Here is a 12,925-nt window from a genome sequence, read left to right on the forward strand (position 1 = left end):
ATATATATGAAAACGTTGACATGAGCATTATGAAGCGTTTGTCATCGTGGCGGAAACGAAAGGGGTGCCACGACAACGAATCCGAAAATGATGCCACGCGACATATCGGTTCCGGTAGCTCATGGAGATGCTGGTGAAAAAGGAAAAGCGACGTGAGCGAGTTGAGCAAGATGGTGGGGTGCTCCCGACTACCGGGTTCCCACATGTCGGTGACAAGGCGAAAGAGGGGCAATGTGCACCGACAGTTTCGGATTCGAGGAGAACAAGGGTGCATCTCATACATGATACATCACACAACATGCATTCGTTTCGCGGGTCATCGTCTCGGCGGTTATACCTTCGAAGCGTGCAAACGAGGACGGTTTGGGTTCGGTGCAAAGTAGAGGAAGTAGACGTTCTCGGGACGGCGGTAATGGAAGTAGTTGTTCTCGTTTCGTAGTTGTACACACTCCGTAGGTGTTCGGGGTCACGGCAAGGAACTTGACGTCCACGGGGGCGACGGTAGAGGTACTCGTTTTGAAGGTGAACTTGACGAATGCAAAACCCTTCGGGGTTGTCGTGGTATTAAAGGTCTTCGGACTTGACAGATCCGATGCCTCCGGACGTAGTGGTACACGTTCGTTTTCGGAGAGGTACTTGGCATTCTTCGTCTCGCAGTGTAGTCAAACTTGATGTATCCAAGGGATCCGAGCGTCGTGGTACTTGTCGAAATCCACATCGGATGAAGTGGAACATCTTTAAGTGGAACTTGGCGTGTCCCAAAATCTGCGGCGTCGGTACTTGGCGAAAGAACCCACGAAGGCGTCCTTGATGTCCCTGGTTGCTGGTTCTTGGCGGCCACAAGAGGGGGAAAAACAAGGCCCACCGGGCAGCAAGGAGGTGGAGGTCTCGTAGGAGTTGGCCATGAAGGGGTTGCTGAGGCAGCAGGAGAAGATGGCCGAGGCGGACGTCGAGCTTGAAGGCCGGTGGTGCAGGCCGAACGGAGGGAGGAGGAGGCACGGGCGCTGACGAGGCTGCGGCGCCGGACCACTGTAGCGGCGGGTCGGGAGGCCAGGGAGGCCCTGGAAGGGTCGAGGTCGCCGGCGGGCTGGATCGCCAGAGCGGCGCGGCGGTTCCTGGTGGTGCGTTAGAGGAGGTCAGGCGCTAGTACGCGAGGTGGACACAGGGCAAGGAAAAACAGCAGCGGGGTCGCGATGGGAGGAAGCTGCTGTGGCGGCCGGTGCTCGAGGAGAGGGGAAGGCACGCGGGAGGAGGGAGGCGCAGGCGGTGAAGAGGGATAGGGGCGGCCTCCAGGAAGCAGCGCCACTGCGGGGACGCGGGGGGAGGAGCTTGGGCGTCGGACCGCTGCTGTTGTTGATGCCGATAGAGTAGGCAAGGCAAGGAGACAGCGCGGCGCTCGCCGGAGGGAGCAGCAAGGCAGCGGCATGGAGGGGCACGGCTGGCCAGGAGGTTGCGAGCCGAAGGGAGCTCCTCTCCCTGGTTCGATGCGTGCGTGTGAGTGAGTGGCGGCGCGGGGAAAACGAGAGGGAGAGGAAGACTACGGCGCTGGAGGGAGAAGGTCGAGGGAGGAGAAGGGGCTCGAGCCGAGGCCCCTGGCGGCGCTGAGGGAATGAGGGAAGGGAGAGGGATCGAGCAGAGGGATCCGGTCGGGGCTAGGGTTAGAAAAGGAGTGGGGTGCGGCTGGGCTGCTGATTGGGCCTGGCCTTGGGCCGGCGCGTGAGGGAAGGAGGCCCAGCTGGGCTGGCTTTCCTCCTCTCTCTCTCTCTCTCTCTCACTCTTTTCCTTTTTAAAACAAAAACAGAGAAAGAGAAGGAAAAGAAAGAGACGGTAGGGGCAGAATCTGGGCACGAGGACAATTTTCCCGGACTCTTAAAAATGTGCATGGTCCGAGAAAATTAGAAGTGGCAAGATCCGAAGATATGAATTCAAACTCATTTGAGTTTAATCAAATGGTTTGAACTAGGGCTAGGGTTTTGAAGTGCACCAGAAATGTTGAGAATTTAGGTGGAGCTCGGGGAAGTGACGAAAGAAATTACAGGAAAAGTTTGGGGACCAAACTTGAAGCGGAAGAGGGCATGTGATAAATTGCAAGTGTGTTATAGGTGATTCCGAAAATGGAAGATTTGATATAGCTCCCTAATATCGGGAAGATATGTTATAAAGAGAATCACCATGTGAATTCCCTTGGTTTAAATGGACCGAAGATCCATGCAATTTATTTAGTGAGTTTTAAAACGGGTTGTATGATGACATGATGCAATGCACATGATGCAAAGATGAAATGCAGCGGACCAAACAAATCACACGACGAAACCCGGAAACCCTGGAAGGCATCTGAAGCTCCGGTATTGGGGCGTTACAGCTTAAAATCGGGACTTCAAAGACGTTTTGAATGTCATGGACCATATGAGATGTTCCAGGAGTTGAAGTTAATATTTCAAGCAAATACCCGAGTTGAGAGATATGAAGTCTTCAACAAGTTCTATAGCTAAAAAGATGGAGGAGAATAGCTCAAGCAGTGAGCACGTGCTCAGATTGTCTGGGTACTACAATCGCTTGAATCAAGTGAGAATTAATCTTCCAGATAAGATAGTGATTGATAGAATTCTCTAGTCACCATCACCAAGTTAGTAGAACTTCGTGATGAATTATGATATGCAAGGGATAACGGAAACGATTCCCAAGCTCTTCGTAATGCTAAAATCAACGAATGTAGAAATCAAGAAAAATATCAAGTGTTGATGGTTGACAAAGACCAGTAGTTTCAAAAAGGGCAAAGGGAAGAAAGGGAACTTCAAGAAGAACGGCAAGCAAGTTGCTGCTCAAGTGAAGAAGCCCAAGTCTGGTCCTAAGCCTGAGACTAAATGCTTCTACTGCAAAGGGACTGGTCACTGGAAGCGGAACTGCCCCAAGTATTTGGCGGATAAGAAGGATGGCAAAGTGAACAAAGGTATATTTGATGTACATATTATTGATGTGTATTTTACTAGTGTTCATAGCAACCCCTCGGTATTTGATACTGGTTCAGTTGCTAAGAGTAGTAACTCGAAACGGCAGTTGCAGAATGAACAGAGACTAGTTAAGGGTGAAGTGACGATGTGTGTTGGAAGTGGTTCCAAGATTGATATGATCATCATCGCACACTCCCTATACTTTCGGGATTAGTGTTGAACCTAAATAAGTGTTATTTGGTGTTTGCGTTGAGCATGAATATGATTTGATCATGTTTATTGCAATATGGTTATTCATTTAAGTAAGAGAATAAATTGGTGTTCTGTTTACATGAATAAAACCTTCTATGGTCATACACCCAATGAAAATGGTTTGTTGGATCTCGATCGTAGTGATACACATATTCATAATATTAAAGCCAAAAGATTCAAAGTTAATAATGATAGTGCAACTTATTTGTGGCACTACCGTTTAGGTCATATTGGTGTAAAGCGCATGAAGAAACTCCATGTTGATGGGCTTTTGGAATCACTTGATTATGAATCACTTGATGCTTGCGAACCATGCCTCATGGGCAAGATGACTAAGACTCCGTTCTACGGAACAATGAAGCAAGCAAAAGATTTGTTGGAAATCATACATACTGATGTATGTGGTCCGATGAATATTGAGGCTCACGGCAGGTATCATTATTTTCTGATCTTCACAGATGATTTGAGCAGATATGAGTATATCTACTTGATGAAACACAAGTCTGAAACATTTGAAAAAGTTCAAAGAATTTCAGAGTGAAGTGGAGAATCATCGTAACAAAAATAAAAGTTCCTACGATATGATCGCAGAAGTAAAATATTTGAGTTACGAGTTTGGCCTTCAGTTAAAACAATGTGAAATAGTTTCACTAGTCACGCCACCTGGAACACCACAGTGTAAGGGTGTGTCTGAACGTCGTAACCATACTTTATTAGATATGGTGCAATCTATGATGTCTCTTACAGATTTACCGCTATCATTTTGGGGTTATGCATTAGAGACAGCTACATTCACGTTAAATAGGGCACCATCTAAATCCGTTGAGACGACACCGTATAAACTGTGGTTTGGCGAGAAACCTAAGCTGTCGTTTATTAAAGTTTGGGACTATGATGCTTATGTGAAAATGTTTCAACATGATAAGCTCGAACCCAAATCGGAGAAGTAAATCTTCATAGGATACCCAAAAGAAAATATTGGGTACACCTTCTATCACAGATCCGAAGGCAAGATATTCATTGCTGAGAATGGATCCTTTCTAGAGAAGGAGTTTCTCTCGAAAGAAGTGAGTGGGAGGAAAGTAGAACTTGATGAGGTAACTGTACCTGCTCCCTTATTGGAAAGTAGTTCATCACAGAAATCTGTTTCTGTGACTCCTACACCAATTAGTGAGCAAGCTAATGATGATGATCATGTAACTCCAGATCAAGTTACTACCGAACCTCGTAGGTAAACCAGAGTGAGATTAGCACCAGAGTGGTACGGTAATCATGTTCTGGAGGTCATGTTATTTGACCATGACGAACCTACGAACTATGAGGAAGCGATGATGAGCCCAGATTCCACGAAATGGCTTGAGGCCATGAAATCTGAGATGAGATCCATGTATAAGAACAAAGTATGGACTTTGATTGACTTGCCCAATGATCGGCGAGCCATTGAGATTAAATGTATCTTCAAGAGGAAGACGGACGCTGATAGTAGTGTTACTATCTACAAAGCTAGAATTGTCGCAAAAAGGTTTTCGACAAGTTTAAGGTGTTGACTACGATGAGAGTTTCTCACTCGTATCTATGCTTAAGTCTGTCCGAATCATGTTAGGACTTGCCACATTTTATGAAATCTGGCAAATGGATAAACAAAACTGCATTCCTTAATGGATTTATTAAAGAAGAGTTGTATATGATGCAACCAGAAGGTTTTGTCAATCCTAAAGGTGCTAACAAAATATGCCAACTTCAGCGATCCATCGAATGGTGCAAGCATCTCGGAGTTGGAATATACGCTTTGATAAATTGATCAAAGCATATAGTTTTATACAGACTTGCGGTGAAGCCTGTATTTACAAGAAAGTGAGTGGGAGCACTACAACATTTCTGATAAGTATATGTGAATGACATATTGTTGATCAGAGATAATGTAGAATTATTCTGTAAAGCATAAAGGAATGTTTGAAAGGAGTTTTTCAAAGAAAGACCTCGGTGAAGCTGCTTACATATTGAGCATCAAGATCTATAGAGATAGATCAAGACGCTTGATAAGTTTTTCAATGAGTACATACCTTGACAAGATTTTGAAGTAGTTCAAAATGGAACAGTCAAAGAAAGAGTTCTTGCCTGTGTTACAAGGTGTGAAACTGAGTAAGACTCAAAACCCGACCATGGCAGAAGATAGAGAGAGAATGAAAGTCATTCCCTATGCCTCAGCCATAGGTTCTATAAAGTATGCCATGTTGTGTACCAGATCTATTGTATACCCTACACTGTGTTTAGCAAGGGAGTACAATAGTGATCTAGGAGTAGATCACTGGACATTGGTCAAAATTATCCTTAGTGGAATAAGGATATGTTTCTCGATTATGGAGGTGACAAAAAGGTTCGTCGTAAAGGGTTACGTCGATGCAAATTTTGACACTGATCCAGATGACTCTAAATCTCAATCTAGATACATATTGAAAGTGGGAGCAATTAGCTAGAGTAGCTCCGTGCAGAGCATTGTTGACATAGAAATTTGCAAAATACTTACGGATCTGAATGTGGCAGACCGTTGACTAAACTTCTCTCACAAGCAAAACATGATCACACCTTAGTACTCTTTGGGTGTTAATCACATAGCGATGTGAACTAGATTATTAACTCTAGTAAACCCTTTGGGTGTTGGTCACATGTCGATGTGAACTATGGGTGTTAATCACATGGTGATGTGAACTATTGGTATTAAATCACATGGCGATGCGAACTAGATTATTGACTCTAGTGCAAGTGGGAGACTGAAGGAAATATGCCATAGAGGCAATAATAAAGTTATTCTTTATTTCCTTATATCATGATAAATGTTTATTATTCATGCTACAATTGTATTAACCGGAAACATAATACATGTGTGAATACATAGACAAACAGAGTGTCACTAGTATGCCTCTACTTGACTAGCTCATTGATCAAAGATAGTTATATTTCCTAACCATAGACATGAGTTGTCATTTGATTAACGGGATCACATCATTAGGAGAATGATGTGATTGACTTGAACCATTCCGTTAGCTTAGCACACGATCGTTTAGTTTGTTGCTACTGCTTTCTTCATGACTTATACATGTTCCTATGACTATGAGATTATGCAACTCCCATTTACCGGAGGAACACTTTGTGTGCCACCAAACGTCACAACGTAACTGGGTGATTATAAAGGTGCTCTACAGGTGTCTCCGAAGGTACTTGTTGGGTTGGCATATTTCGAGATTAGGATTTGTCACTCCGATTGTCGGAGAGGTATCTCTGGGCCCACTTAGTAATGCACATCACTATAAGCCTTGCAAGCATTGCAACTAATGAGTTATTTGTGGGATGATGTATTACGGAACAAGTAAAGAGACTTGCCGGTAACGAGATTGAACTAGGTATTGAGATACCGATGATCGAATCTCGGGTAAGTAGCATACCGATGACAAAGGGAACAACGTATGTTGTTATGCGGTTTGACCGATAAAGATCTTCATAGAATATGTAGGAGCCAATATGAGCATCCAGGTTCCGCTATTGGTTATTGACCGGAGACGTGTCTCGGTCATGTCTACATAGTTCTCGAACCCGTAGGGTCCGCACGCTTAAAGTTCGATGACGGTTATATTATGAGTTTATGTGTTTTGATTTACCGAAGGAGTTCGGAGTCCCGGATGAGATCGGGGACATGACGAGGAGTCCCGAAATGGTCGAGACGTAAAGATTGATATATTGGACGACTATATTCGGACATCGGAAAGGTTCCGAGTGATTCGGGTATTTTCGAGAGTACCGGGGAGTTACGGAAATTCGTATTGGGCCTTAATGGGCCATACGGGAAAGAAGAGAAAGGCCTCAAAGGGTGGCCGCACCCCTCCCCATGGGCTGGTCCGAATTGGACTAGGGAGGGGGGGCGCCCCCTTCCTTCCTTCTCCTTTTCCCTTCCCTTTCCTTCCCTCCTACTCCTACTACTTGGAAGGGCTCCTAGTTCTACTAGGAAAGGGGAATCCTACTCCCGGTGGGAGTAGGACTCCCCTAGGGCGCGCCATAGAAAGGGTCGGCCCTCCCCCTCCTCCACTCCTTTATATACGGGGGCAGGGGGCACCCCAAAGAGACAACAATTGATCTCTTGATCTCTTAGCCGTGTGCGGTGCCCCCCTCCACCATAATCTACCTCGATCATATCGTAGCGGTACTTAGGCGAAGCCCTGCGTCGGTAGAACATCATCATCGTCACCACGCCGTCGTGCTGACGAAACTCTCCCTCAACACTCGGCTGAATCGGAGTTCGAGGGACGTCATCGAGTTGAACGTGTGCAGAACTCGGAGGTGCTGTGCGTTGAGTACTTGATCGGTCAGATCGTGAAGACGTACGACTACATCAACCGCGTTGTACTAACGCTTCCGTTTTCGGTCTATGAGGGCACGTAGACAACACTCTTTCCTCTCGTTGCTATGCATCACCATGATCTTGCATGTGCGTTGGAAATTTTTGAAATTACTACGTTCCCCAACATTTATATACTGCACAGAGAGACGAGGCGGCGACTCTCTCAAGATGGAATAAGGTTCTATCTGCCTAGTCTCATTTTCGGTGGTGTTTCTAGCACTGTCGAAGGGCGTGTTGAGGTTTTTCTCATGCGGGTCTCGCTGGATTCAGCCAGCGTTTGTCTTCAGTGGATCTGCGTGGATTCTGTTTTCGTTCATCTATATTCGTGTGTCTACAAGTTAGATTCTTTGGATCTTTTTTCATTGGGGTGGTTATTGTTCTAATGCGTTGGTCATACGAGGCCTTAACATGACAACTTTTTGATTGTCTACTACAACAAGATTTACTTGGCTCGATGAGAGATGGGCGAAGACGGCGGTGTGCCTTCGACTCGCTCCAGTTGTTGCAGTCGTCGTTATGTGATCTATGCACGTGGGTTTATTTTGTTATTTCTGGTGTTCTTTGTACTATCTTGATAGTTGATAAATAGATAGAAAGTTTTTCTCTCCCAAAAAAATTCATATGCAGCTGCAGCAAAGAACTTTAATACGCAGAATTACTTTATATTTTTTTAGGGTTCGCTGACTCCACTACATATCTGACGTCAGATTTTTTACCATGTAATCAAACATTTTTCATGGTTATGTTTTTCGATGGTGGCAAGTTCAGTTGATGAATACGACCTGTCTTAGTTTAACTTTTTATCAAAAAATTGGCGTGCTCACAAACAAAATTTTCAATCATCGTGCCAATATAAATTGTCATGAAAAAAATCAAATTTATCATCCCCAAAAATCTAATGTCAGATTTTTAGTGTTTTCGTATACTTTTACTTGTTGAATATGGAATGAATAAACAAACCTTCACAAATCAAGGATATTTCGGGTGAATATTTATGATAGGTCTGATCTTTTTGGAAAGAAAACTTTTTGCAAGAGAACGAATAACCGTTGACCCGAATTTTACACCGACGAGGCAGGTAAACGGTTAGCAGCAGCAGCTGTAAATCTAGAATGTTCCATTGACCTGAAGCGGGATGGAAAAACATCTAGCCCGACCGACGTAGGCGCGCAGCATCAAACAGCCCGAAAATCGTCTCCTCCCGAAGAAGATACTAGAAGAGACGACTCACCATCACCAGTAAACCACTCGTCACCACTAGCCGGTGGGTCGGTCGGTCGGTCGCTCGCTCACCGCCTCACAGTGAGAGTCCGTCACCCGGCGGGCGGGCGGGCCGGCCACCGTCCAACGGCAGCCGCTCAAGCAATAAACAAACCCGAGGCCAGGACAAACCAAACCGTTCGCCCAAAGTTGACGAGGCAGGCCGAGACGAATCGGCCGGGCCCCACCCGCGCAGGCACAGGCGGGCGCCACCACCTACCCAAACAAACCGAGAGGGCCCGAGAGCGGACGGATGGATGGGTGGATAGCAACGCCGTCGCGGTCGCCGTCTTTGTCGGGGACCCCAGCGGCGCGCCACGGCCCCGCGCGGGCGCCACCTCGCCCCCGTGCCGTATCCCAGCCGCGACCGCGAGCCTCCCCCTCGTCGGCGCCCCCCTGCGTCCGTCCACGTGGCCCCCGCTCTCCCGCCGCGCGGGCTAGCTCAGTCCACCGTGCTCCCTCTCTGCACGAAGGTCAGATGGGTTTCGTTTCTCGTCGTGCCGTCCGACGCGACGCCGCACGTGGCGGCCGCGGCCGACATGGAGATCCACGGCGTTCGTTCGTGCATCTCTCGCCGGCTAGCCGCCTAGACTTTCCCGCTCGTTAGACGGTGGTGGGGCCGGGCGCACGCCGCGACCGGCTAGCGCGGCGCGTACCGCGCGTCGGGTCGTCTCGCGGGGGATATCTGCGGTCGACCGATCGAGGCTCGTGCTGTCAATCACGACGGCTTATTAGCGTGCGTGCATGATTCCGTGGAGCGCAACAGCTCAAAACCTTGTCAATTACCTCGATCACGATCAGAATCTTGTTGCGTGGCGTGGATCCAAGTGAGGAGCCATCGACACCCTCCACTACTAAATAAATCCCCTGGATAAGTCACACGACCGATCGGACAGCACACCTGACTCGATCGAGTACCGCACAAGACGGGACGATGCCGATCCAAGAATCCGCCGACCTCCAGTCACTACTTTTTACGGAGCACACTTCCGTGTTACAGACGGCGAGACACTCACGACACGCACCGGCTGGAAAGACGGAGAGAGAAACCCATCCAGCGCCTTCGATGAATCACCGCACCACTGGCCCTAATCCCAAATCGCCCACCCACCAACTCGACACCGCTAATCCCCACCGCGCCGCGCCGCGCCACGCACTTAATCCACTCTATTTATAACCCCACCCCGCCACACCCTAGGCCCAGTACCAGTGGAGAGAGAGAGAGGGGCCGGGCCGACACACACAGAGCGGCAGAGCGCCCACGCCGCAGCAGCAACCAACCAGCCCACCCCCTAGGAGCCGCCGCCGAATTGGGTGCGTTCGCGGGCGCCGCCATGGAGAGGGAAGCCACGGTCGCCTTCTACCCGCCGGCGCCGGCGCCGCCGCAGCAGCGCCCCACGCCCGCGCAGCCGCTCTCGGCCCGCGCGCCGCCGTCCGGCGTCGTGGGGCGGGGAGGAGGCGGAGGAGGGGCGGGCAGGCAGTACCGCGGGGTGCGGATGCGGAAGTGGGGCAAGTGGGTGGCCGAGATCCGGGAGCCCAACAAGCGGTCGCGGATCTGGCTCGGCTCCTACGCCACCGCCGTCGCCGCCGCGCGCGCCTACGACACCGCCGTCTTCTACCTCCGCGGCCGCTCCGCGCGCCTCAACTTCCCCGACCAGCTCCTCGACGGCGCCCCCGCCGCCGCGCCCGGGGACCTCACCGCCGCCGCCATCCGCAAGAAGGCCGCCGAGGTCGGCGCGCGCGTCGACGCGCTCCACTCCGGCGGGATCGGCGTCGTCGCCCCTCCGGCCCCGCCGTCGCCGTCCCAGCGCCGCCGGCCCAAGAACCCCGACCTCAACCGGGAGCCCACCCCCGACACCGACGACGACGAGTAAACCCCCGCCGATTCTTCAGTTCTCCTCCGACCACCACCACCACCGCCTACATACCTAGTACTAGTGCGTCTTAATTAGTCCTTAGCAGCAATCAGCAGCGAGCTAGCTAGCAGTAGCAGAGCATCAACCATCTCAGTGAGCAAGAAGGCATGGGGAAGCAAGCATGGATCCGACACGCAAGGTGTTTGGTGAAATGCCGGGCGAGCTCGGGGGCCGACCCGACCAATAATGGCGCCGCGACGTCGCAGTCAGCTCGGCCAGGGGGTTACTAAGTAGGGCTTGGACTGTCAGCGACGGCGAGCTTGGTAGCAGTAGACTCGGGGCGTGTGAGTGCGTGCGCGTGCTTGGGCATGGGCATGCAACTAAGCAAGGTGCATGGCCATGTACCTACAACCTGCAGCAGATATAAGAGTGTTTGTAAAGGAAGAAGATACCGGGAAACAAAAACTTCAGGAATCATTCCATGCACGCACTCTCTCTTTCGTCTCCGTTTCTTCATCTTGATTCCCACAACATCATGGCCGGATTCCAGGAAAGCAGCGGCAGCGGCAGTGCAATTCCGTGTGCTTTTTGGAAAGGAACGCCGAACACGGCCAGGCCCCAGTTCCCACCCGCCTCAAAAGCAGCAGCCGCCGCCACCACCGCCGTAGCGTCTCGTGGTGTATCTCCCCTCGTGTCGGCGTTTAGCCGGTGGTGGGTCGCCGACGTGGCCGGTGGCGTATCGCGGGGCGCCTCCCCGCGTGTCGGCGCGCCGTGGCCGAGACTAGGCGGTGGCGGGCCCGCCGCCCGCTTGGCCCGCGGCGGCCACCGCCAGGGCGAGCCAGGCACTCGGCCGTGCGATGCCTCGTGTGTACGGCATACGAGGGGCGTCAGTGGAGTGGACCGGTGCTCGGTGCTCACGAGGTTTGTTTGGGTTTAGCGTGGGCCCGCCGGGGGATTAGTGCGTGGCGTGGGTGATGCTGCGTCTTATCGGCCTAATGATGCGCGTGTGTCGGCACTTGATTACGCCGCTTAGGAGCCGCCCTGGAAGATTCGTGTGGCGTCGGACGTCGCAGTCGGTCCGTCCGTGGACGGACCAGGTGTCGACCGGCCGCACCAGGAGTACTCTACTTGTTTCATTTTTCTTCCGAGTGGATGGAATCATGCATGGGACGGGAGTCCATGAAAATCCATGGATGGAGCTAATCATCGGTCGCCGAACTATCCGGATCGCGCGTGGGGGGACGCCGACGACCTCGTATCGCTCCCCGTTGAACCGGGTGACAAGTTTAGTTCAGCTTGTGAGAAGTTTCATGGGGTCTGGTAATTGCCGTTCGAGTCGACATCAATCAGGTTTTGTGCGAGTTGGGGTAAGATCAAAACAGGTGGGTGGTGAGTGAGCAAGCAAGCTGCCGGGGAAACTCTGCGGATTTGGAGAAACAAACAGGCAAAACAAGCTGCCGGCCGGGGCCATGCATCTGATTGATTGTTTGTTTGACCGGCTCAGGTCAGTGGCGGCGTAAACTTGCATTCCTGAGCTGTCGTGGGGATGAAAACAAATTGGGATGCTGAGATTCCGAAAGCAACATGTGTGTTTGTGTATGAGTTCGGAGATCCGCGTATCATCTAGCTTAACATTCGGCGTTGACGCTCGTATCATGTTCTCTTCTTTTATGGGCTGGGTCTGTTGATTGGCACTATTGTAGGATTCGTATGGGTGCATGATCGGGACAACCTCAGATGTTTTTTTTCTATAGGAAATGCTAATGCCTCAGTTTCGTCGCCAGAAACCATCACACTAGCTTGGACACCAGAGTATGGAGTAGAAACAAGAAAAAACACCAAATCGGTGAACGGAACTACTTCCTTAAGGCCATGTTCGGTTAATCCCCTTGCCACAGGGATTGAAGGGGATTGGGGAGGTTTGAGAAGGATTTTGATTTGCAAGGGATTTAATCTCTTTCAATCCCTTTCAAACCTCTTCAAACCCTGCCAAACCGAACAAGGCCTGATAAATAAATATAAGAGCGTTTAGATGACTTTCGGAAAAAGCAGACTAAGCCGGAAAGATGCACTCTCGACAGAAAAAACGAGCTGCGTTCGCCGGATGTGAAATTGGCGTTCGTTGTTGCGACCGCACGTGCACGCGCGAAGACCGTCTGGTCGGCGTTGCGCACGCACGCATCGCACTGCACGGCACATCGAGCGGTCGACCG

The 12,925-nt window shown here is 50.2% G+C and overlaps 1 protein-coding gene across 1 annotated transcript; it reads left to right on the top strand.

The window, feature by feature from the left end:
* The first annotated feature begins 10,044 nt into the window (after positions 1-10,044).
* Positions 10,045-11,198, top strand: LOC125521638 (ethylene-responsive transcription factor RAP2-1-like). The gene has a single exon (XM_048686699.1). The coding sequence runs from the start codon at positions 10,191-10,193 to the stop codon at positions 10,728-10,730; it is 540 nt and encodes a 179-aa protein (XP_048542656.1). The 5' UTR covers positions 10,045-10,190; the 3' UTR covers positions 10,731-11,198.
* The last annotated feature ends 1,727 nt before the right edge of the window (positions 11,199-12,925 follow it).

This window comes from Triticum urartu, chromosome 7, assembly GCF_003073215.2.
Source record: "Triticum urartu cultivar G1812 chromosome 7, Tu2.1, whole genome shotgun sequence".
NCBI classification, from domain to species: domain Eukaryota; kingdom Viridiplantae; phylum Streptophyta; class Magnoliopsida; order Poales; family Poaceae; genus Triticum; species Triticum urartu.

Excerpts from the sequence above, each read along its gene's own strand:
- LOC125521638 (XM_048686699.1), top strand. The coding sequence starts at position 10,191 with ATGGAGAGGGAAGCCACGGTCGCCTTCTACCCGCCGGCGCCGGCGCCG.